At 48.3% G+C, this 26,193-nt stretch overlaps 1 protein-coding gene and 1 non-coding gene across 6 annotated transcripts in view; both read right to left on the reverse strand.

The window, feature by feature from the left end:
• Nucleotides 1–4,740: 4,740 nt before the first annotated feature.
• Nucleotides 4,741–4,869, reverse strand: LOC144577901 (small nucleolar RNA SNORA40). The gene has a single exon (XR_013522762.1). It is a non-coding gene; the product is annotated as a small nucleolar RNA SNORA40 (small nucleolar RNA).
• Nucleotides 4,870–9,407: 4,538 nt separating this feature from the next.
• SSH1 (slingshot protein phosphatase 1) overlaps nucleotides 9,408–26,193 on the reverse strand; it is a 77,192-nt gene continuing 60,406 nt past the window's right edge. For 4 of the 5 annotated variants that reach the window (XM_035257500.3, XM_035257499.3, XM_035257498.3 and 1 more), the window contains 2 exons: nucleotides 19,620–20,166; nucleotides 9,408–15,924 (listed from right to left, as the gene is read on the reverse strand). In XM_035257500.3, coding sequence (XP_035113391.3) covers nucleotides 14,671–15,924; nucleotides 19,620–20,166 — 1,801 coding nt within the window. In that variant the 3' untranslated portion in view covers nucleotides 9,408–14,670. Of the gene's footprint in view, nucleotides 15,925–19,257; nucleotides 20,167–26,193 lie in introns of those variants that run through there. The other variant, XM_035257501.3, reaches the window with a different exon arrangement.

Consider the following 26,193-nt stretch of genomic DNA (forward strand, 5'->3'; position numbering starts at 1 on the left):
GAGAGGACTCAGGGCAGATCCCATCCCTTGGCCCTTCCAGGAGATGCTAGAGAAGTTGCCAGGTAGGAAGGGGAGCCACCTCTCAGCAAGGCCTGGCCTGTGGGGGCTGGCCTGTGTCTTCCCCATGATTATAGCAACTACTCATTGAGGGACTACTTTGTGCTACTTATGCTAAATACTTTCCATAAACAAATAACATAAAGATGGAGGGGCATTTACTTTATGTTAATTACACAGTGCTAGTTTTTTTGTTTTGTTTTTAAGGAGTGAAGGTTTAACAGACAAAAAAAAAAAAAAAGAAAGAAGCTGGGCACGATGGCTCATGCCTATGATCCCAGCATTTTGGAAGGCCAAGGCAGGTGGATCACGAGATCAGGAGTTTGAGACTAGCCTGGCCAACATAGTGAAACGCGGTCTCTACTAAAAATGCAAAAAATTAGCCAGACATGACAGATTGCATACACAGAAACGATAGGAGATATGGTGGTCACGGACAGGAAAGAAGGAAATTACAGTGGAAAAGTTGGAGATCCAGGCTGGGCACAGTGGCTCATGCTTGTAATCCCAGCACTTTGGGAGGCCAAGATGGTGGATCACCTGAGGACAGGAGACCAGCCTGACCAATATGGTGAAATGCTGTCTCTACCACAAATACAAAAATTAGCTAGGCGTGATGGTGTGCACCTGTAGTTCCAGCTACTCAGGAGGCTGAGACAGTAGAATTGCTTGTACCCAGGAGGCGGAGAGGCTGCAGTGAGCCGAGATCACACCACTGCACTCCAGCCTGGGCGACAGGGCAAGACTCTGTCTCAAAAAAAAGAGAAAGAAAAAAATGAAAAGTTGGAGATCCTGTTGCCAATACCCCAGTGGTCAGTTGGAGGCTGGGATCAGTCCAGAAGCCTTTGGATAACACTGGGGAGTAGCCCCAGCCAGAAATCCTCAGTTGCTCCAGAACCTCTTCCAGCCCCACGTGACAGCTAAGTCCTCCGTGAAAGGAAGCTGGTTCAAACATGTCCAACAAACCATGGGTGCTGGAGGGATTCTCCATGTTCTCCCTGGTAAGCCTCACATCTGAGTCTTCAAGAATGGCAGCCGCAATATCCAGAATCTACAAAGAACTAAAACAAATTTACAAGAAAAAAAAACCCCATCGAAAAGTGGACAAAGGATATGAACAGGCACTTTGCAAAAGAAGACATTTATACAGCCAACAAACATATGAAAAAAATGCTCATCATCACTGGTCACTAGAGAAATGCAAATCAAAACCACATTGAGATACCATCTCATGCCAGTTAGAATGGCGATCATTAAAAAATCTGGAGACAACAGATGCTGGAGAGGATGTGGAGAAATAGGAACACTTTTACATTGTTGGTGGGAGTGTAAGTTAGTTCAACAATTGTGGAAGACAGTGTGGCAATTCCTCAAATATCTAGAACTAGAAATACCATTTGACCCAGCAATCCTATTACTGGGTATATATCCAAAGGATTATAAATCATTCTATTATAAAGACACATGCACATGTATGTTCATTGTGGCACTATTTACAATAGCAAAGACTTGGAACCAACCCAAATGCCCCTCAAGGATAGACTGGATAAAGAAAATGTGGCAGATATACACCATGGAATACTATGCAGCCATAAAAAAGGATTAATTCATGTCCTTTGCAGGGACATGGATGAATCTGGAAACCATCATTCTCAGCAAACTGACACAAAAACAGAAAACCAAAAACTGCATGTTCTCACTCATAAGTGGGTGTTGAACAATGAGAACACATGGACACAGGGAGGGGAACATCACTCACTGGGGTCTGTTGGGAGGGATAGCAGTGGGTGGGGAGGTTAGGGAGGGATAACATTAGGAGAAATGCCTAATGTAGGTGACGGGGGATGGAGGCAGCAAACCACCATGGCATGTGTAATAATCCTGCAAGATCTGCACATGTACCCCAGAACTTAAAGTATAATAATTTAAAAAAAGAATGGCAGCCACGATAACCATGTTTTTTAACTGGCTGATGGATGGCCATTATTGATTTGATTTGGTTCTAAAATGGAGGCTGAGAACCCCAAAATAAAAGGTCAGAGTTGGAGTCTTCTTCTCTATTCACTGTGTTTTGGTTTTTTTTTTTTTGGAGATGGAGTTTCTCTCTTGTTGCCCAGGCTGGACTGCAATGGTGTGATCTCAGCTCACAGCAACCTCCACCTTCCAGGTTCAAGTGAGTCTCCTACCTCAGCCTCCCGAGTAGCTGGAATTACAGGCATGTGCCACCACGCCCAGCTACTTTGGTATTTTTAGTAGAGATGGGGTTTCTCCATGTTGGTCAGGCTGGTCTCGAACTGCTGACCTCAGGTGATCTGCCTGCCTCAGCCTCCCAAAGGCTGGGATTACAGGCATGAACCACCATGCCTGGCCCTCTAGTCACTGTTTTGATGAATGTTGTACCTTGGTATCCCGGACAAGGTCCCCAGTGTGAAGTCGCTACGTTGTCTGGGGTAAATACCCAGGGATCGTCGTCTCTCACTAGGAAAATTTAGGACATGGACACACATGAAGAGTTTGGCAGAGGAGGTTTAATAGGCGAAAGAAAGAGAAAGAAAGAAAGGAAACCAGCTCTCTATAATCTAGTGAGAGAAAGGGCACTTCGAGAGGGAAAGACCAACAGTGCTAGTCTTTGTAACGCCACTAGGAGGTTATTCCTGTTTTCCAAACAGGGAAACTGAGGTGGAGAGAGATTCGGTCACTTGTCCCAAGTCACTGAGTGTGTAAATTAAGGAGCTGGGATTGGGACCCAGGGCTGTCTTAGTCCAAAACTCTGGACTGAATGGTAATGGTGCTCGGACCAGCTACATAATTGACTAGACCCAGTGCAAAATGGAAAGGCCAGGCTCTTATTTAAGAATGATTAGGAATTTCAGCTGGGCATGATGGCTCACATCTGTATTCCCAATACTTCGGGAGGCTGAGGCGGGCGGATCACAAGGTCAGGAGATAGAGATCATCCTGGCTAACACAGCGAAACCCCATCTCTACTAAAAGTACAGAAAATTAGCTGAGTGTGGTGGCACACCCCTGTAATCCCAGCTACTCAAGAGGCTGAGGCAGGAGAATCCCTCGAGCCCAGGAGGCAGAGGTTGTAGTGAGCCAAGATTACATCACTGCACTATAGCCTGGGTGACAGAGATAGACTCTGTCTAAAAAAACAAAAAGCCTGGTGCAGTGGCTCACACCTGTAATTCCAGCACTTTGGGAGGCCGAGGTGGGTGGATCACCTGAGGTCAGGAGTTGGAGGCTAGCCTGGCCAACATGGTGAAACCCCCATCTCTACTAAAAATACAAAAATTAGCCAGAGGTGTTGGCACATGGCTGTAGTCCCAGCTACTTGGAAGTCTGAGGCAGGAGAATTGTTTGAGCCCAGGAGGTGGAGATTGCAGTGAGGCAAGACTGTGCCACTGCACTCCGGCCTGGGTGACAACAGTGAGATTCTGTCTCAGAACAAACAAACAAACAAAAGTAACATCATTCTGTGGCACAGATTTTGGAAAACAGACAAAAGGAGGAACAAAATAAGCCTTCAACTCTACCTGTCTAACCCATTGCTGTTAGCAGGTGGTGCGTTTTCTTTTTTTTAGAGAGCTTTGTGTCAGGATCCTCAGGATGCCACAGGCTGCCTCTGCTTTTCCCCAGTGCCTGGCCAGCGGCAGGGACTCCGTGAACCAGAGAAGAATGCCAGCATGGGTGGACGTTATAAAGGGGCTTGGCTCGGCTGACCTTTCGGATTCTTCTGGACTCCGAAAAACTCAGGATTCTTAGATTCACAGCAAATGCCTGGCATCGACCTGGAGTTCAGTCCCAATGTGCCAGGCCCTTGCCAGTCCCAGAAGTGACTGAAAATGGCCCCAGCCCCAGCGGAACTTGGTTTAGGCAGTCATGGGTATCCCCAAACGTTCCAAACTTTGGCAAATAAAGCAGGGGTAATCCCAGTACTTTGGGAGGCCGAGGCGGGTGGATCACGAGGTCAGGAGATCGAGACCATTCTGATCAACATGGTGAAACCCCATCTCTATTAAAAATACAAAAAATTAGCTGGGCATGGTGGCGTGTGCCTGTAATCCCAGCTACTCAGGAGGCTGAGGAAGGAGAATTGCCTGAACCCAGGAGGCGGAGGTTGCGGTGAGCCGAGATTGGGCCATTGCACTCCAGCCTGGGTAACAAGAGCAAAACTCCGTCTCAAAAAAAAAAAAAAAAAAAAAAATCTTTATAAATCAAGTCAACATGAAACTGGAATACAAAATTTATACAACTGAGGATTTCTCTCAAATCCTGTGCTTTTAGCTATTGATTCTACAGTCGTAGAACCAACCTTTTTTTTTTTTAAATTAAGAGACACATTTTACTTTGTTGACGAGGCTGGAGTACAGTGGTGCCATCAAAGCTCACTGCAGCCACCAACTCCTGGGCTCAAGCAATCCTCCTGCCTCAGCCTCCCCTTCCAGAGTAGGTGCAACTATGGGCACATGACCCCGCACCCAGCTAATTTTTAAATTTTTGTGGAGATGGGGTGCTGCTTTCTTGCCCAGGCTGGTCTTGAACTCCTGGCTTCAAGCAATCGTCCCACCTCAGTCTCCCAAAGTGAGGGGATTGCAGGCATGAGCCACTGTGCCCAGCCTGCAACTAACCCTATGGTTATCAATAGTCCCTCACTTAGTTAACGGTCTCAGGTATTATAATGGCCTTTCTTATATGTATCAAAACTCATACAAAACAGTAAGTTCTCAGTTGCAAAAGAGGATTTTTTTTTTTGCACCTATCTATAAGTATTTGTCCACAAGCTAAACAAAAACACACATAAGTGCATAGGGGATCCTGTTCATGGCATATCTCATTTACTCCCTCACTCTGTACTTTTTTCTTTTTTCTTTTTTTTAGACAGAGTCTTGCTCTGTTGCCCAGGCTAGAGTCTAGAGTGTAACGGCATGATCTTGGCTCACTGTAACCTCCACCTCCGGGTTCAAGCAATTCTTCTGCTTCAGCCTCCTGAGTAGCTGGGACTACAGGTGTGCACCGTCACGCCCGGCTAACTTTTGTATTTTTTCTTTTAGTAGAGACAGGGTTTTCACCATATTGGCCAGGATTATTTTGAACTCCTGACCTCGTGATCCACCTGCCTCGGCCTCCCAAAGTGCTGGGACAAGCATGAGCCACCACCCCTGGCCATTTACTCCCCTGCTGTCTCAGCATCTGTTGAGCATCCACTGCCCTCTAAGCATTGCACACATACATTAGTGACTATGTTCTTTGGGGAGAAGATGGTGGGGTAGAAGGTGTGTGTACTTGCAGTCAGGCACTCTCGGCCTTGTTCCTTCCTGGCTGTGTGTCCTTGACCCACATTACCTAACCTCTCTGAGCATCCACCACTTCCTTTGTAAAACAGAGTCATATCTGCTGTGAGGATTAACTTGGTAATACATGTGAAACCCTTGCAACTGGAAGATGCTCAGTATATATGTCAGTTCCAACCATCACAACCACCATTTACCTGTTAGGCCGTGTGCCAGGCAGAAGGGGTTTTGCACGCATTATCGGCGAATTCTCCAATGGCCCCATGAAGTAGGTAGCATTGTCAACTTGCTTTGATCCAGTTTCAACAACCAGAAGGAGGACTACCACCACCACCACCACCACCACCACAATGTACCACTTGTGGGATAATTTGTCTCTTTTTAATCTTTTCTTCTTATTTGTTTTTGATACAGGGTCTTGCTCTGTCACCCAGGCTGGAGTGCAGTGGTTTAATCTCGGCTCACTGCCACCTCTCCCAGGCTCAGGAGATCCTTCCACTTCAGCCACTCAAGTAGCTGGGACCACTGGCTAATTTTTGTATTTTTTGTAGAGATGGGGTTTCACCATGTTACCCGGGCTGGTCTTGAAATCCTGGGCTCAACCAATCTGCCCGCCTCAGCCTCTCAATATGTTGGGATAACAGGCGTGAGCCACGGTGCCCAGCAAAATTTGTCTTTTAGAGTCGGATGCCAGAGCATCCCCTCCTAGGCTGGGAGGTTGCTAGTGTAAATGCCAACACTTTATTTGCTGAAGTGGTTTACAAAAAGAAAAGAAATTTCAGGCTGAAACTGGACTCTTAACAGGGGTACTTCAGGATTCATGGTTTCCATTTAAAGGTGAAATATGGTGATTGTGATCTGCGGGAGAGAAGCACACCTTGTGTCACCTCAATGGCCTCTGGGGCAAGAAGTGGTTCCGATTTCCCAGGGGCTGGAGGCTTCATCCCCAACGCATCTGCTTTCTTGCTGAGACCACAAGGGAGATCAAGATGCATCTTTGCTTGGCTTCTTTCTGCTTCTGGGTGGGAAACACAGCTCTGGGAAGGGTTTCAGATGAGGAAGGAGAAGTTCTTCTCTGGCTTCATCATTTTTTAGATGTACCTGTGAGCAAATTACTTCCTCTCTGTGGGCCTGTTTTTCATAAACTGAGGATAATGCCAACAGGGCAGTAAATAGAAGGGTTCCAAGGTAGTCCAAAGAGTCCAGGAAAGTTAGAAGGAAAAGGACTCTCCTCTACTTTCTTTTTCTTTGTTGAGATGGAGTCTCATTCTGTTGCCCAGGCTGGAGTGCAGTGGCATGATCTTGGCTCACGGCAACCTCTGCCTTCCAGGTTCAAGTGATTCTCCTGCTTCACCCTCCCAAGTAGCTAGGATTAGAGGCACCCGCCACCCTGCCCAGCTAATTTTTGTATTTTTAGTAGAGACGGCATTTCCCATGTTGGCCAGGCTGGTCTTGAGCTCCTGACTTCAAATGATCTGCCCGCCTCGGCCTCCCAAAGTGCTGGGATTACAGGTGTGAGCCCAGCCCTCTCACCTCTTTTGAGATTTGCAGCACAGATCACAGTGTCCATGGGATTCCTTATATAAAGCACAAAGAAGGTATGTGATAACCACAACCTGGTTCTAGGAGGCAAGGATGCGTGGGTAGGTGGTTTCCTGGGTAGGGCTCACTTTGTGCACTATTAGTGGAACTCTCCTTTAGAAAGGGCTTCTTTACCATAAAATGAATACCCCTAAATTCTACCTTGTCCTCCTCCATCCTCCTCGGTGCTGCCTTTGGAGCCTCTCCCAAACATCTTGCCAAGAGGGGCTTCCCCAGGCATAAACAAGCATGTGGATCCTCCCCAGCAGAACCACCTCCCCTGTAGGTGTGAGCTGGGATCACACCCAACTGCGAGATGGTGACACCGAGAAGAAAATCAGTGCAAAAGCAACCAATTACAGGAACATTGTCCTGGGCCCCTGAGCAAGTAAGTATCGATGAGTTTTGGCAACACCCATATTCTGTCAGGGTGGTATGGGTGTTGTCTCCAGAAAGCATGTGTGCAATGTGATTGTAACCAGCAAAGCGTGAGCCTAGTCTGTTGCATCACATTCTTATTTTGGTGGTTTCTAAACTTGGCCATCAGAATTCCCAGGGAATCACAGAAACATACAGATTGCTGGGGCCCATCCTACCCCATTCATGGCTGGAACCCAAAGAGAATTTTTCGGCTATCTCCAGCCTTGTCAGGGAAAAGTGTCTTGAACGATGACCCTCAGTAATTTGTTTTTAAAATGTTTTACAGAGAAAGGGCTGCATTATAGCTTGATAACACTATTAGAAGCATCCCATAGCCAGGCTTGGTGGCTCACACCTGTAATCCCAGCACTTTGGGAGGCTGAGGCAGGTGGATCACCTGAGGGCAGGAGTTCAAGACCAGCCTGACTAACATGGAGAAACCATGTCTCTTCTAAAAATACAAAATTAGCTGGGCATGGTGGTACATGCTTGTAGTCCCAGCTACTCAGGAGGCTGAGGCGAGAGAATTGCTTGGGAACCCGGGAGGCAGAGGTTGCAGTGAGCTGAGAGCTCACCATTGCACTACAGCCTGGGCAACAAGATCGAAACTGTCTCAAAAGAAAAAAAAAAAAAAGCAGCAGCTTCCTGCTAAACTTTTAATATTCAGTAAGCAATTCTTAACCAAAATTTGGCACCCCATATTGATTTTCCTAGAAGGGCTGAGCACATGGCCCATGCCTGTAATCTCAACACTTTGGGAAGCTGAGGCAGGATTGCTTGAGCCCAGGAAATCAACACTTCAGAGTCACAACTGTGTCACTGCACTCCAGCGTGGTAACGGGGGTGGACCCGGTCTCAAAAATGGAAAGGCTTATCTAGAAGGACTAAATGTGCTAATCAGCATGTGAGTAATCTAGTCTGGTTGACACATTCTTTTGGTAAATTAATAAACTTGCATTCTGGCTTATTCATCAGTCTTTCTGAGTCCAGTTGAGAGACAGAGCAAGTCTAGATGAACTGAACAAAATACTTCCTGTACTTGTGGCAGTCACTGCTCACCAAATACATGTGCCCCATACATTTCCAGTCTCCCTGCCTGTTGCAGTGGGACCCTGTGACTGGGTCTCGCCCACTGGAAAGCAAGTAGAAATGATATGTCACATCCAGACAGAGGAGACTGAAAGTGACTGTGAGTCCTCCCTGACTACACAGCAGAAAGCAAAGAACTCTAAGGCAGCAGGATTTTAAGATAGAAGTCAAAGTGGCTCACACCTATAATCCCAGCACTTTGGGAGGCCAAGGTGGGAGGATCACTTGAAGACAGGCTAAAAGACCAGCCTGGGCAGCAAAGCAAGACTTCATCTCTGTGACAGATTTAAAAAATTAGTGAGGTAAGGTAGTCCCATCTACCAGGGAGGCTGAGGTGGGAGGATCACTTTAGCCCAGGAATTCGAGGCTGCAGTGAGTCAGGACTGCACCACTGAACTCCAGCCTGGGCAACAGAGCCAGACCCAGTCTCAATAACATTAAAAAAAATGGAAGCGGCCCTGCTCACTGTATCTCCAAGGGAGGAGAGCCACCAAAAGCTGCCTGGTGTGCAGTGGACTGAGACATGAGCATGTTCCTGGGAAATTAGTAGTGCTTAGCCTCCAGAGTCCTCCTCTCCCACTTGGACTGGTGGGAGCAGGTTAGATGTTCTCTAGCGCACATCTCCGGTCTTACGCTTCCTATTTGTACAGGAAGAGAACCCACCCGAAGTCCAAACCCCTTCCTGGTGGGTAACTTTTTTTTGGCACACAAAGGACCACCCACAAGTGGGCCTGCTCTTGCTTACTGACAAAATTAGGAAGAAAACAGACTAGTCCTAGGAGGAGCTAACATTTCTTCCTGTGGTCCTTTCTTCGGTGTAACTTGTCCAGGCTTTCTAGCAAAGAACTTAACAAAAAATAGGTGCTAAGTTAATAATAAAGATGATGATGAGGATGTATCAGACTGTCTTGACAAGGGCTGAGGAAGCAGTTTCCTTTTATATAAACTCATGGTCATCAGACATTTATAAAGAAAAAGTTTATTTTCATCACAAGAAGCACACCACTATATACAACACACACCAACAAAAGTAAAAAAAAAAGTGCATTCTGCATCTTCTACTGCAAATTCACAGTACAAAAGATACTGCCTTTTAAATATATTATTAAAAAACAAGAAAACCAATAAAAAATCATTGATATCGTAACGCAATACACGGGAACCCACTGGCAGCTTCTGAAAAACCAAACAACTCATCGTGTGGAGCTCCCGATTGGGGGAGGGGGCAGGGACTGGTCTGTACCTACATTTTGTTGCAAAAGAGCTCAGGACAGTAACAGAGAGGAAAACTAGGGTGGCCTAGGTGGAAATAAAATCTCGAAGAAAGAAGAGTACAATTGTGTGACTGGGGAACGGGCGGGTGCTGGGCTCTGGTGCAGAGGCCAGCTGGCCTGCACCACCCCACAGCTGGCTAGTGGATCCAGCTACTTTCTTTCATTGGCTCCTATGGGAAGCAGCATCAGCCAATGCCTGCCTGGCCTGCAGGAACTCCCAGAGCTGTTTCTAGCAAGGCTCCTTGGAATAGATGTGAACACACAATGTAAAACTGCATAGCAGAATAAACACGTATGGAGTAGGACAAGCTTACATCCCAATACCGACCACTACTGACAAAGTATCCGATCACAACAGATGACACTTTAACAGTTTTGCATAAATACATAGTATTTGTAAACTATTATTAAGGCACTCAATTGTAAAACAATAATTACCGTGTAGGAAAACAGGGAGGAAGCAGCTATCTTCTCATGCAGCAAGGCCGACAGGAAGGACAGTGGAGGACTGGTGATCTGCTTATCAGGACTCCTGTCTGATAGTGACCGAAGCCAGGGCCCCAGCAACTACGGCCAAACAAGAAAGCAGTCTCTCCAGAGCCACCCAGGGCAGCACTGGTCACAGTATCATTCCAGATCGTGAAGGTGATTTGCTCTGTGGCTCAGGTGACACAGTGTGTCTGGATGCACATGATCATTTGACTTGGTTTCCAGACTCAAATATATAGGATGCAGAGTGAACTCAAACACACGGGCATTTCACTGCAGAGCAGACGCTAAGAAAACAAGGGGCTGGGTCTTTCCATAGGTAACTCAACAACCTTCATTTGGCCTGCAATGTGGGACCTGGGTAGAAATCTGGGTAGAGGGACCAAGACAAGTACTGCCCAGATGTCACCAAGTTTTTGATCTACCCAGCTCTCTTGCCTGAGGTGAAGGGGGTACCCTCGCTGACTGCGTGTTTAGAGGAGCCCTGCTAGGTGGCCAGCCAATGAGAAGAGTTGAGCAAAACTTATTCTGGCACCAACAATTTCCCACCAATGGAAGGCAAGTCTGTCTCCAGATGCCTCAGGTGAGGTGACTTAATAAGATCTTGACTAAATTATGTAGCATTTGTTCTTATTAGGGAGAAAAGGTCCCCAGGAGAGTGGGAGGAAATTAATCAACCTTCTAGAATGGGCTGCCCTGAGATAAGAGTACATTCGTTCAGGGCCGTGCTGAGGGTCTGTTAGTTCAAGCTCGGCTCCATACTGCGGCATCCTCTGGACTTATCCAAGGGGAAAGGGCTTTAGACTGACCAGAATGCTCTTTAGCTGAAGAGGGCAGGGTGGAGTAGAACGGGGCTTGGACAGTGCAGCTGTCTGTGTGCACCTGGTGAGCAATCTGCATGCTTAAGCAACAGGGTGCCAAGGAGAAGGGCTTGCCACCCAGCAGTGAGCTATTCAACAGCTAAGAGGTTGGCAGCAGTCCCTGCATGGAGAGTAAGGAAGCCGGGAATGTAAAGAGAAATAAAATTTGTTCTTAGGAAATGCACAACCAGGGACCTTGCTAGAAGACTGGAAGTAGCCACAAGGCAAAGAAATGGAAATCAGCGTCGTCAATTACCATCAGAGAACAGCCTGGTTCTCCTCTTTCTGTGACCACTATTCCCCTGATACTTAACAAAACTTTAAGAGTTAAGACTTCCCTGTATCAATGCAAGATGAAGATGTAGAAAAGTTCAGTCTAACTTTTGGCATGCCATATGAATTAACGTGAGGCAGAAGATAAGATTCAGCTGTTTATACAGAGTATCAAGCTCATCTAAAAAATGTTCCTTTTGTCCCAATTGAACAAAAGCATTCAATGAAAATGATAGTCATAAAAGATCAGTGATTTGCACAGCATAAATCCCTGCCTCCGCCTGCCTCTTTCCTGTGCCACTTATGTTTAGAATTTTCCCCATCAGCTAAGGTTGCGTACAAAGCAAGAGCCAAGCTATGGCACATGTTACAGTGCAAACTTTCTTTTCAGAGACCAGTATGAATTTGTCTTTGCCCAGGTGCCCCAAAGCCTGGCAGAATGTTTATCTTGTTCATATAGCATTTTATGTTATTTTATTATTTTTTGAGACAGAGTTTCACTCTGTCACCCAGGCCGGAGTGCAGTGACTTTATCTTGGCTCATTGTAATCTCTGCTGCCTAGGTTCAAGTGATTCTCCCACCTCAGCCTCCCAAGTAACTGGGATTACAGATACGCACTACCATATCCAGCTAAGTTTTTGTATTTTTAGTAGAGATGGGTTATCGCCATGTTGGCTAGGTTGGTCTAGACCTCCTGACCTCAGATGATCTGCCCACCTGGGCCTCCCAAAGGGCTGGGATTATAGGTGTGAGCCACCACGCCCTGTCCAATCATATAGCATTTTAAATAGCCACGTGCCATATGTTTACATGCCACTGATCTGGCTTTCCAAAAAAAAATCTTTTCTCCAGGCCAGAGTATTAAGCATTAAGTCAAGAATGCTTCACTCTGCTCTGATGATGGGGACCACTGCTCCTGTGTGGATGCTGATATGCTAGCTGTGCTGAAAATGAATGGATACATTTTCCAGAAGCCAATTGCAGTCTCCCCATTCCACACCCCCTCAACTCTTTAACTAGGTAAGAAAAATTATGGCTTTCAAAATTAAAAGTTTTCAAAAATATATCACTCTCATACATAGACGTGGTTAAAAAACCAACGTAAGCCTGTCATCACTAAATTTAAAAGATTATTTTTACACAAAAATTGATCTACCACATGAAATTTGATTTGGCAAAACATACTGAACTTGATATTTTTTGAGGCTATGCTTTTGTTGGCTGAGGGGGAGGGGGGAACCCACAGGGTTTCAGGAATAACTGGATAATCACCTTTTAAGGTGATTTTAATTGACACCAGTGGGAAAACAGCTTCCTATAAAGTAATATATGTATTTTTAAAAATCACTCCAAGGAGACAAAGTCCTGGAGAGAGGATTTTTGCAAAAACTCTACCCATTAGGTGAAATATGAACTAGCCTTGTTTTTGAAGACCTCACCTGTGGTGCTTTCTAGAATAGCTTTGGAGAGCACGGTTCTGACCAAGGTAAGATGAAGGCCCACTCACCGACTCTCAGAATTTGGCTGGCCCTTGAGGCTTTCTGGTTTCACTAGCTAATCTGGTGGACCAGCTGAGGGCAAGATGGAATTGCGGAAGAGCTTCAGCCCAACTGTGTTCCTCTGCCTTCCTCCATGCATGCAACTACTCCCGTGGGAGGCTGATAAAGCTTGTGGTCAGGAGGAGGGAAGGGTCTGGCTTTAGGTGTCTGAGGCAGAGGGCTTCAAATGTACCCAGTTTCTTCCTACAAGGCCATGGGCAGCCCTGTGTGGCAAATCAAACCAGGAGTCAGCAACTTTTTCTATACAAATCCTGACAGTAAATATCTCAGGCTTTGTGGGCCATGTGAATTCTGTCATATATTATTTCTTTTTTTAACAACTCCTTAAAAATATAAAAGCTATTGCTTACACCAGGGAGGCTGAGGCTGCAGTGAGTCATGATTGCACTACTGTACTCCAGCCTGGGTGACAGAGCCAGGCACTGACAGAGCTGGGCGGCGCTGTCTAAAAGGAAAAAGGAAAAGCCATTCCTAGCTCACAGGGCCGTATGCCATAGTTTGCTGACCCCTGAATTCAACCTTTCTGGCTTTCTATAAGCTGCTTCTCTCTCAAAATGTGTTGACATCTAGCTTGCTGACACCTTTGATTCACGCCTGGGGCAGCAGGACTCCCGGAGTTCACCTGAGTCTTAAAGGGGCCACCCACAGAGGCAGCGACTAGATACCTCTTTTACTTCATCATGGCTGCTGGGAAGAGCTGGAGGACAACAGGAAGCAGTAATCTCACTGCAGGAAGGGGCAACTGTAAACATCCGGGAAGTGTCCCGACAGTTCTGTTCCTTCTGGGGAAGCTGCTGAAATCTCCTTTCCCTCCTAGATGGGCCCTAGTGAACCTGAGCATCCAGGCTCCCAGCGGGATGATTTGTGTCTCAGAACCACCACCTGCGCCAGACACTTGAGCAACTTCAAACCTAAACACAACCATGAGTTTCTGCAGCAGATGCTCAACAATGCAGGCGGGTCCTTCCCCTCGAGATTTAAACTACAGCATTAGCGACAACTGAGAACAACCCACACATTTTCCTCACTGGACCCCTGTGCTGGTCAAACACATCACTCAGCTGTAGCAACACAACCAGGACAGTCTGCACCGCCATTCGGGCACAGAGTTGGCGCAACAACAGCATGGGACTACCCATCTGATGACTTCACCCAGCAGTGCTTGGGGCCGTCGGGTTAAAAGTCTTGACGCGTCTGGAGTCCCAACCAAAAAACAAAACAAAAAATTCGTTTTTGTTTTTTTTTTTTGAAAAATGCTTTCAGACACAGCAGGATTCCCTGGAACAAGCCTTGGTCATTCTTGTGTTTTAAAAATAACAAGCACAGCGAGAACAGAGGTAGGACTTCATGTTGCCATGCGAGTTTTCTGCGAGGCCCAGAATGAGTTAAGAGTGTGTGCCGCGGTGATGCTGCCGTCCCCAGGACTCTTCTTCTGCAGGCTGCAAATGGAACAGTCTGGATGTGTGCGCCTGTGTGTGCACGTTCTTTCTAAAACACGGTTATTCTTGAAGACACAGTAGGAGTGGAGTTGTGTGTCTCCTGGCCACAGGTCTTAGTTCTCCCAGGCCACATGACTGACAGCTCCCCTTCTTGTGCTGCATGTTGGTTGGTATCTTCTCCTCCTCTCTGTGGCAAGAGTGGGGGAAAAGTCAGGATGACTTCAATCATTTAAGGGAAATCAAGATGTAAAGGGTTGATCAAAATACACAGTGAAAGTGAGGGAGAGATCGTGTGAAAGTATCTGCCTGGCCCAACGCAGCAAAAGGCAGGTCAGCTTTTGCTCATCCACGAGGGGCTCTTCAAGTTTTCTGGGGCAAGTTTCCCTGATGGTTTGGAGGTTGTAGTTGGGTCCCTCGGGTTTGCCTGGGGCTCATGCAAGAAGGAAGATTCACTCAATGTGGCGTCCTGGGAGTCAGTGACGGTGGATGGGTCAGCCTCGCTGGACAGGTCTTCTGTCGAAAAGTTGAGACTTGCGAGTTTGGCAAGAGAGTGTGAGCGCTTCAGTGGGGAGGAGACAGTGAGGCCCGCCAGCCGAAGCCGGGTCTCTATCTCCTGTGTCCGTTGCTTCACCAGCCCGGGCTTCCCACGGACGCTGTGGATGCTGTCACTGCTAGAGCTCCGGGTCAGGTTGGAGCTCATGGACGAGGAGGTGGGGGTATAGCAGATGGTCTTCAGAAAGTCTTTTGAGAAACTACTGGTGTGGTCCAGGCGGTAGAGGAAAGGAGGGGGGCTCTTCAGTGAGCCTCCTTCCAATGAGGCAGGGGCGGCTTCTGACTTCTCATCACTCCCGGCGTGGCCAGGCATAACCAGGGGCCCCAGCTCGTGCAGTGCGGCTAGATCCTGGCTCTCCTCTGGGATGCTGGCCTCTAGCCTGCCGGCAGCGCCGTCCCTAGATGGGGGAGCTGGGTCTGTGGGCCCACCCTTCAGCCGCTCCAGTTCTTTGGTGTGCTTGCGGACCAGGCCTGCCTTCTGCAGCTGAATGATGGACTCCTGGTGCTGCATCAGGTAGCTGTTGGTTGTCGGCTTCTCAGACTCGTTACTGAACAGAAGCCTCAGGTCCTTGGCTGGTTTCGTATCTTTCTTGGGTGACGATTCTTCCTTCACCACTTCCATGCTGGGAGAGTTCTTATCACAGTGAGAATTCTTCAAAAGGAGGGATTTTGGCAGGATTTTTGGGGTCTCTCTGGAAGGTTCCAACAGGCTAGCTTGTGGCTCTAGGGCAGCCCCAGCCCCAGGGCCACTGGTGTCTGGCCTTGTGGAGCCTGCTGGTGGTAGAAACGGGAGAGGTTCGGTTGGGCCAGAGGCCGGCTTCTCCAGAACACGGGACCTGCCAGCCATGTGGGCCACAGGGGAGGATGTGACCTGGGGCAGGAAGGCTGGCTGCGTGCAGATGGCAGGAGCGCTGGGGTCCTCACATCGCTCCCTGGAGGCCTCGGGAGCCCCGCCGGCTGCAGGGTACATGCAGTCAGCACAGGATTTGTAGGAAGGCTTCACTTTGTTAAGGATCCCAAATATAGCATCATGCTGCAAGGAAGGGGACAAGAACATGGTGAGAGAGGGCAGCCACGAGCCAAAGACCAAAAACATGAGGGTGGGCAGGGAAAGAGGTGTGAGGCGGGGCTGGGGCCTGGCCCAGAGAGGTGGCTCTCACTTCACTTAGTACTGACAGACAGACCTCCCGGAGCAGGTGAATAACGTAGGTTAGAGATCATGAATCGTGAATAACATGATCGTAAAATATGCAGGTTAGAGAGAAGTCAATAACACAGGTTAGAGAGAAGACAGAGATGCTGAATCCAACTTCCCAGAAGCTAAGTGCCCAAGATCCTGGGCACATCTTGGGCCACACGCCAGCATGACCAGGGGCTCCGGGGACCATCCTTCACAACCCCACCTCTGCCATCTGCACAGCATAATCCTTTTCTAGGCCCTGGTCTCACCTGGACAAAAAGGGTGACAATCACAGCACTGGGATAATTCAGTGAAGTAATGTGCCTGCCACAGAAACAGATGGGAGAGTCTCCCTTTCAGAAATAATTTGCATTTGGGGAGTGTGCGGCCTGACGATGGAGCCCTTCCTACCTAGCAGGGGCACAGCGTGGTCCCAGAACCGTCAGCTCGCCATGGTCTTCACAAGAGGGGTGACAAAGAGCAAAAATGGTTTTTAGAAAGACTAATGCAGACCTAGATGCAGGGGCCCACAGCCCCTGATGAGAGCTGAGCTGAGATGGGATTGATTGACTGACTGGTTCGTTGAGATGGAGTCTCACTGTTACCCAGGCTGGAGTGCACGGCCATGATCTTGGCTCACTGCAACCTCTGCTTCCTGGGTTCAAGCAATTCTCCTGCCTCAGCCTCCTGAGTGGCTGGGATTAAAGGCGTATACCACCATGCTCGGCTAATTTTTGTATTTTTAGTGGAGACAGGGTTTCACCATGTTGGCTAGGCTTGTCTCTAACTCCTGACCTCAGGTGATTCACCCACCTTAGCCTCCCAAAGTGCTGGGATTCCAGGTGTCAGCCACCGTGCCCAGCCTGAGGTGGGTTTTATACACCAACAGAAAACAAGTTTATATTGTTTCCTAAGGAAACCCCCCTGCCTCTTGATCAGTGAGAATCTAAGTGATTCTCTATGTCCCTGCCATTCACCTCCTCACAGGCCAACTGACAGGCACCCAGTGGTACTGGGAACGGACTAGAAAGCTGAGTAAAGAATCCCAGGAGAGAGAGGGACAAGTTCAGAGTCTCTGCAGCGGGAAGGCTGACCAGAGAAACTGACACTTCAGCTGAAGCTTCTGGGACAAGCAGGTTTTGACCAGCCAGAGAGAGCGGCACGCAGGCCCAGAAGCAGAGGGAGAGGGGAGAGAAAAACTCCCCACGACCCTCCTGCACAGGACTGCAGGCAGGAGGACAGGACCAGGCAGGAAGGCAACAGGGTTCTGTCTTTTTTTTTTTTAAATAGATAGAGATAGGGTCTCACTATGTTGTCCAGGCTGGTCTCGAACTCCTATGCTCAAGTGATGCTCCTGCTTCGGCCTCCCAAAGTGCTAGGATTACAGGCATGTGGCCCACCACACCCCGCCAGCTCTGTCTCTCAAACCTCCCGATGGCCCTGCTGCATCTTCTGAGCAGGCTGCAACCTCAGGCTCCCAGCTTCCGCTCTTAACCCATCAGCCTGCCTGCAGACCACAGCCAGAGGGGCTTTATCACCCACCTGCTTAAAGCCTCCACCATGGCTTCCATAGGTTTTTTGGAGATGGAGTTTCACCATTGTTGCTCAGGCTGCAGTGCAGTGGCACCATCTCAGCTCACTGCAACTCCGTCTTTCGGGTTCAAGCGAGTCTCCTGCCTCAGCCTCCCGAGTAGCTGGGGTTACAGGCCTGTGCCACCACGCCTAGCTAATTTTGTATTTTTAGTAAAGATGGGGTTTCTCCATGTGGGTCAGGCTGGTCTCCAACTCCCGACCTCAGGTGATCTGCCTGCCTCAGCCTCCCAAAGTGCTGGGATTACAGGCATGGGCCACCGTGCCCAGCACAGGGTTTTATCTCATCTGCCTTTAGGGGTATTTGCTAAGTAGAGAAGTGGGGGAAATCCATAATTAATATTTGATTTGGACTTTTTTACAATTTGGAGGTCAACAGATGCAACTGCCCAGTTTTGTCTGCATTGTAACATGCTGTTAATGATAAACTGGATGTACACTTGGATGCATCTGTCAGGATCCCAAGCCCGCACTGGAGAACCATGGCTGTCCTGTGAGACGGGCAGTAAAGCCAGCGGAAACAACGTCAGCAGCAGGGCAAGGGTGGAAGCAGAGACCAGGCTGCACAGCCACCCTTCCACTGAACCCGCCTCTGCTCCTGTATCGCTTCCCCACATGGAGGAGGAAAAAGGTTGGCTGGAATTAACGATTCTCTGAGTAAGCACGACTGAAGCTCAGACCTTGTGGCAGATAATCCACCAAAAATGACAACTCAAAGAGACTAACGGAGTTAAGTATTAGAGTCTAAGTTGGAAGGCTGGATACTTGATAGTGTTGGGAAATTATTATCAGTTTTTGTTGTTGTTGTTTTTGCTGTTTGAGACAGTCTTACTCTGTTGCCAGGCTGCAGTGCAGTGGTGTGATCTCAGCTTACTGCAACCTCCACCTCCTGAGTTCAATTGATTTTCCTGCCTCAGCCTCCCGAGTAGCTTGAATTACAGGCACCTGCCACCAGACCCAGCTGATTTTTATATTTTTAGTAGAGACAGGGTTTCACTATGTTGGCCAGGATGGTCTTGATCTCCTGACCTCATGATCTGCCCACCTTGGCCTCCCAAAGTGCTGGGATTACAGGTGTGAGCCACTATGCCCAGCCCTATTGGTTTTTTAAAGGTGACAATGGTACTGCGGCTATGTTACATACTGGAGCATTTATGAATAAAATGATATATCTGAGGCCAGGCGAGGTAGCTCAAACCTGTAATTCCAGCACTTCAGGAGGCCAAGGTGGGCAGATTGCTTGAGCTTAGGAGTTTGAGACCAGGCTGGGCAACAGTGAGACCTCATCTCTATAAAAAACAGAAAAAATTAACTGGGTGTCTTAGTATGTGCCGGTGGTCCCAGCTACTCAGGAGGCTGAGGTGGGAGGATCACTTGAGGTCAAGGGGGCAGTGAACCGTGATCGTGCCATTGCACTCCAGCATGGGCAAAGAGTGAGACCTTGTCTACAGTATATACCTACATCTATAGTATAGATCTATAATATACATATTTTTAGATATAGGTGTCTATATCTGCTATCTCTATCTGGGATTGGTTCCAGAATCATCTGGGGTGAGATGAAAAAGAACTGTCATATACTGATAAAGGCTGAAGTTGGCTGATAAATGACATGTTTTAATTTCATATATGTAAAAAGAAATTGAGTTGGAAGCCCTGCCAAGGATATGAATAAGGTGTACGGGGTGCCGATGGCATGCAGAGATACGCATTATTCCCAACAGATTCCCAATTCGCTATATAATGTACACACTATGTAGCCACCAGCAGAATCACCCTCTGAAAGAACCCTCAGGTCCCTGGAGATGAGAGCTGCGGGCCCAGGAGAGGCAACAGAAAAAAATCAGCTGGGTGTGGTGGCACGTGCCTGAAGTCCCAGCTACAGAGGCTGAGGTGGGCCAGTAGGAGTGGGATGGAAGGGATGGGGTGTGCCACCCTGCAGGCCGGGCCCTGCCTACCTCCATGCCGTCGGGATAGCTCCTCTTGCTGTTGTTGTTATTTAGGTTCTCCGGGTTGAGCAGGTTTTGATCGAGCTGGGTTGGAGGCCGCCCCCACCTCCCTGCTCCCAGGCCCTCCTCCCTTTCCATCTCCTCCACCTGCGGCAAGGAGCCACTCTGGGCTCTGGGACTCCCAAACTCTAGTTTCTTCTTCACATCCTTCTCACAGAGTCCAGAACCTCGCTGGGGCTGTCTGGTTGGCCTGTGCACCTCTGCAAGCGGAGCAGCTTCCTCCAACAGAGCCTCCCTCTCTGGATCCTCCAGGTGGACCAAGTTACCAGTTTCATCCTCGGGGGAAGGTAGAAGGGGGTCTGAGAGTCTCCGGAAACAGCAGGGGAGTGGGGGCCCTAAGCCGGGCTGGGCAGCATCATCCAAGCAGGGTAGCCGGCTTTCCGGGGTGCCATCGGAGGTCTCTGGCAGGAAGTCGCCGGGTCCTGCGGGGTTATCCACAGGCTGCTGGAAGCTGCTGTCTGTCTGCTGACGCCACAGCTTGTTGTGCCGCTGTTTGCTGTTGGGAGAGGGTGGAAGAAGGTGAGTGGAGGAGGACGGTGCCTGGGGGTACTGGGAAAAGTGTGCAGTGAGCCAGTGAGGGGCTGCCCAAGGTCGGGGCGCCAGGGATGATCCACGGCTAGTTAAGGTAAAGCCTCTCTCTATTCATTTTTTCCCAAGAAACACAAGGTTGAGAAACAACACTGGGATCTTAAGTAGTCCAGGCTCCCACGGGAAGCCTGATGTGACTTTCTGTCCCTGATGACAACGGGGAAGGAAACATCTAGACTTCAGTCTGTGTATCTGTGTCTAGTGCTGCCTCATTTTATGAACTTTGTCACATCAGTTACACTCAATGTCTCATTTCTCTCTCCGTCCAATGAGAATAACAACGCTCTCCGACCTATATTGTAGGGAAATGAAGGGAATCAAAGCGGACTACGTACAGATCTATACACAATTATACAACTATAGAAATGCATAATGCACTGGAACACATTTGGGAAGATCCTGGAAAACTGGAAAGTATTTGTTTAGGTCAGTCTTTAGACAATTTCTTCTACAACTATGATATTGTTTTTATAATACCTTTTTTTTCTTTATGAGACAAAGGTCTCACTGTGGCCCAGGCAGGAATGTACTGATGTGATCATGGCTCACTGCAGCCTCAAACTCCTGGACTCAAGTGATCCTCCTGCTTCATCCTCCCAAGTAGCTGGGGCTACAAGCATATGACACCATCCCTGAGTAATTTTTAAATTATTTTTCTGTAGAGTCAGGGTCTTGCTATGTTTCCCAGGCTGGTCTTATACTCCTGGTCTCAAGCGATTCTCCTACCTCAGCCTCCCAAAGCACTGGGATTACAGGTGTGAGCCACTGCACCCAGCTCTCTAATATATTTTTTAAATATAAGGCATAAAAAAAGTTGTTTACAGTAAAATAAGGTAACTAAGTCACCCTCAAGGACCTTAAAGTAATCCCAATATCACAGGTTTGTGAGGGTTAAGGCAAGAGCGAAGTAAATATAAGCGCATTGAGTGAGAGCGCACGGTCACTCATTCCTCTCTGCTTGGTGTGCACATCTCAGCGAGCAGCTATTCAAGGCCACTGCCAGGCTGCTGTGAACCCGGGCTGGAGTGCCCGCCTTAGGCTGCAAAGGGCACAGAGTGGACAGTGAGATGCTCACTCTTCCTCCTCTTCCTCTGGGCCTTGCCTGGGGACCTGCCCAGGCCTTCTCTGACAGTGAGGGAGTCCGCAGTTGGCTGGTGCTGTTCTCTGGACCCTGTTTAACCCTGCCAGGGTATTCCTGCTTCCCCAAACTTGGCCAAGAAGCTGGTGAACTTTCCCTGTGGCTTCCTTCCAACACCAGCCTGATATCACCTAGGGGGGCCAGTTTCTTGTACAGACTGACTCAAAAGGGAACAGGGAGAAAGTGACGCCCAGGCTCTGGGCTTCTGACCTGACAACCTGGGGTACTGGAACCACAGCGAGGACCTGCCCCACCACGCCCTGTGACTAAGAGAACCACAGGGCTTTTTGCACACAGTGCCCCACTCAGAGGCCAAGTGAGGGGCCAGGGTGTACCTCTCCCTCCTGCTGTCCACTAGCTGTGTGATGGGGGCAGATCAACCTCTCAGCGTCAACCCCTCATCCCTGCCCCGATCCTTGGAAAAGGGGAATAACCTGTACATAGCTCTTTAGGGTGGGAGTTCAGAGACTTTAAAATAAGCTAATTTATTATTAATAATAAGCTAATTTATTATTACTTATTATTAATAAACAAGTTAATTTATTATTTACTATGAGCCAGGTCTGGGAAGTATCTGGAAAGGTAAGCCTGTTTAGCACTGTGAAAGGAAAATAAATCTTGGGACCCCAAACTCACTGAGCCAAGGGGGAACAGTCAAGCTGGGAAGCGGGTCATGCAAATCTGCCTCCCATTTTGGTTCCTAAATAAGATGGCTGCGAAGATGAAAAGCTACACACCTCCCTCATATATCTTGCTCACAAGGAAATTCCTTGTGGTCCCCAAAATCTTTATCCTAAAACTCTCTGTTAAAATTCACCATGGCAAAGAAAACTGACAGCTTATCTTCACAGTACAGAGTGGGGGTGGGAAGGAAGACACAGGACAGAAGTCAGTCACCCCTCTACCCACCTGACACAAATGCATATCTGACTGTTTCCTCTGCCCTACTGTCCATGTTCTGCAAAAAGGCAGATTCACTGAGCCAGACGAAGGCATGAATGACTCTTTTCCCCCATTCCCCTCACAAGAAAATTGTATATTTCTCAATATGCCACCCTTTCCCCTTAAAATTTGAAGCCCTCATAATTATCTTCGGAGAAAGGCATAGACCTGTCGCCCGGGTACACATCCTCAACACTGGCAAATAACCCTCCTAAAATGACTGAGACATGCCTTGGGCATTTTGCTTGATTGACAGCACTCATGCAAACCTCGCAGCCCTATCAGGTAGGCATTTTTTAAAAAGAGTGTTTTTTTTTTTTTTTTTGAGGTGAAGTCTCACTCTGTCACCCAGGCTGGGGTGCAGTGGCATGATCTGGGCTTACTGCAACCTCTGCCTCCTGGGTTCAAGTGATTCTTGTGCCTCAGCCCCCCGAGTAGCTGGTATTACAGGCACACGCCACCATGCCTGGCTAATTTTTTTGTATTTTTAGTAGAGATGGGGTTTCACTCTGTTGGCCAGGCTGGTCTCAAACTCCTGACCTCAGGTGATCCACCTGCCTCGGCCTCCCAAAGTGCTGGAATTACAGCACCTGGCCCTCAATTTTATTTTTTTACTGTGCTAAAATACATAAAACATAAAATTTGGGCCAGGTGTGGTGGCCCAGCACTTTGGAAGGCTGAGGCGGAAGGATCGATTGAGTCCAGGAGTTTGAGACCAGCCTGGGTAACATAGCGAAACCCTGTCTCTACCAAAAATACACAAAAAATTAGCTGAGTATTGTGATGAGCACCTGTAGTCCCAGCTGGTTGGGGGGCTGAGGTGGGACAATCATTTGAGCCTGGGAGGTTGAGGTGTCACTATCATACCCTGCACTCTAGCCTGGGTGACAGAGTGAGACCCTGTCTCAAAAAATAAATAAAATAAAATTTGCCATCCTGACCACTATTCATTTACTTATATATTTTTAAATTTTTAATTAATTTTTGAAAAAGGGTCTCACTCTGTTGCTTAGGCTGGAGTGCAATGATGTGATCATGGCTCACTGCAGTCTGAACTCCTGGCCTCCCAGGTTCAAGTCTTTCTCCCACCTCAGCCTTCCAAGTAGCTAGGATTACAGGTACATACCACCACACCCAGCTAATTTTTCTATTTTTAGTAGAGAATACACGGGTTTCACCTTATTGGCCAGTCTGGTCTCAAACTCCTTCAAGTGATCCACCCGCTTTGGTGCTAGGATTACAGGCATGAGCCACTGCACCCAGCCTCATCTTGACCACTTTTTTTTTTTCTGAGACGGAGTTTCGCTCTTGTTACCCAGGCTGGAGTGCAATGGCGCGATCTAGGCTCACCACAACCTCTGCCTCCTGGGTTCAGGCAATTCTCCTGCCTCAACCTCCTGAATAGCTGGGATTACAGGCACGCACCACCATGCCCAGCTAATTTTTTGTATTTTTAGTAGAGAGGGGGTTTCACCATGTTGACCAGGATGGTCTTGACCTCTTGACCTCGTGATCCACCTGCCTCGGCCTCCCAAAGTGCTGGGATTACAGGTGTGAGCCCCCGCGCCCGGCTTCTTGACCACTTTTAAGTGTACATTAAATACATTCATAATGTTGTGCAGCCATCATCACCATCCAGAGAGCCTCCAGACTAAGTCTCCAGAACTCTCTGCCTCTAATAAAGCTGAAATTTGGTATCCACTGAACAGTAACTCCCCATTCCCTTCTTCTTCCAGTCCCTGGCAACCACCATTCTGGCCTCTGTCTCTATGACTTTGACCACTCTAAGTACCTCATATGCGTGGAAACATAGAGTAGTTCTCTTTTTTGTGATTGGCTGATTCTGCTTAGCACAATGTCCTGAAGGCTCATGCCTATTGTAGCCTGTGTCAGACTTTCCTTCCTTTTTAGGGCTGTGTGATATCCCACTGTATGAATATGCTACATTTTTTTTTTTTGACAGTCTTGCTCTGTCATCCAGGCTGGAGTGCAGTGGCATGACCTCTGCTCAGCGCAACCTCCGCCTCCTGGGTTCAAGCAATTTTCCTGCCTCAGCCTCCCAAGTAACTGGGACTACAGGCATGCACCACCACGCCCAGCTAATTTTTGTATTTTTATCAGAGACGGGGTTTCACCGTGTTGGCCAAGAAGGTCTCAATCTCCTGACCTTGTGATTCGCCTGCCTCGGCCTCCCAAAGTGCTGGGATTACAGGCAGGAGCCACCGCGCCCTGCAGCCACACTTTGTTCGTTCGTCTATCAGGGAACACTTGGGTTGCTTCCACTTTTTGGGCGGTTGTGGATAATGTTGCTATAAGCACTGGTGTCTCTTCGGGACCCAGTATTCTCACAAGTGGAATTGCTGGATGATATAATAATTCTATTCCTACTTTTTTGAAGAATCACAGCACCTGTACCATTAACATCCACATTAAGGTGAGCATTCATTATTTGTTTGTTTGTTTTTAGACAGGGTCAGGTTCTGTCACCCAGGCTGGAGTGCACTGGTGCAATCTCAGCTCACTGCAACCTCTGCCCCCTGGGCTCAAGTAATACTCTCACCTCAGCCTCCCAAGTAGCTGGGACCACTGGTGCACACCACCACATCTGGCTGTTTTTTTTTTTTTTTTCTATTTTTAGTAGAGACGGGGTCTCACCATTTTGCCAATGATAGTGACAGGAGGCAGAGAAATTCTAGGCAGACAGGGGCAGGTCCCTGGCAAAACCCTACCTTCAAGCCGAAAAGCCTGAAACCTGTGTCCCAAAGTAAGAACTTCCATCCCTGTGTGCCTGCTCTCTCCAGATTGGGTCTTTCTGAATAATATCTTCTTACCAGTTGAATGTTGCCTTTTCCAAAACTACCTATAGCCCACTCCGCCCCCATCCTGTGCCTATAGAGACCCCAGACTCAGCTGGCAGAGAGAAGCAGCAGCTGGACGTCAGGAAGAAGTGCCGGGATGTCGGAGAGAGGCAGCTTGATTTCAGAAGATGGAGGCTGGACGAGGCAGAGAGGTGGCTTGACTTCAGGGGAGAGTGACCTTCCCTTCCCACCCCCTTTCTAGCTTCCCTCTCTGCTGAGGGCTGCTTTTATACTCAATACAATTCTCCACATTCACCATTCTTCAATTCGCCCATGTGACCTCATTCCTCTTGGGCACTGGACAAAAATTCGGGACACACGAGGTGTGGGTACCCAAAGACACTGTCACACTGGCCCTTTGCCCTTACTGGCAGAAGGCAGCTGCCTCAGGCCCACTGAGCTGGTGACACACTGCTATCTGCAGATGGCGGAGCTAAAAGAGTATTATAACACACCCTCTGAGACCTTGGTCACAGGCACCCCCACCTGGATGCTGCCATGGAGTCTGCACAGAGTTTGCTCTTGCCAGCGCCAAAGAGGCTGGTTCCTCTACTCGGTCACTCCAGTTCTTGCACTAGTTCATTTTTACACTCTCTCCCATGAGTAGAGTGGGGCAAGCTGAGTAAATGAGGCACCCCTGTTGCGAGTCCCACAAAGGGGTCAAGAAAATATCCTGCATCACCAAGGCTGGTTTCAAACTCCTGAGCTAAAGCGATCCACCCGCCTTGGCCTCATGAACCACCATACTCCACCTCAGTGTTTTAAAAAGCATTTTCGTTTAAGAGATAGGGTCTCGCTCCGTCACACAGGCTGGAGTGTAGTAGCACAATCACAGTTCACTGCAGCCTCGAACTCTTGGGCTCAAGCAATCTTCCCATCTCAGCTTCCTGAGCAGCTTGGACTACAAGTGCATGTCACCATGCCCAGCGAAGGTGGACATTAATTCTTAACTCAGAAGAGGGAACTGAGGCTTGGAGAGACTGATGAGCTTGCCCTG

The sequence above is a fragment of the Callithrix jacchus genome, chromosome 9 (assembly GCF_049354715.1).
Source record: "Callithrix jacchus isolate 240 chromosome 9, calJac240_pri, whole genome shotgun sequence".
Classification (NCBI taxonomy): Eukaryota; Metazoa; Chordata; class Mammalia; order Primates; family Cebidae; genus Callithrix; species Callithrix jacchus.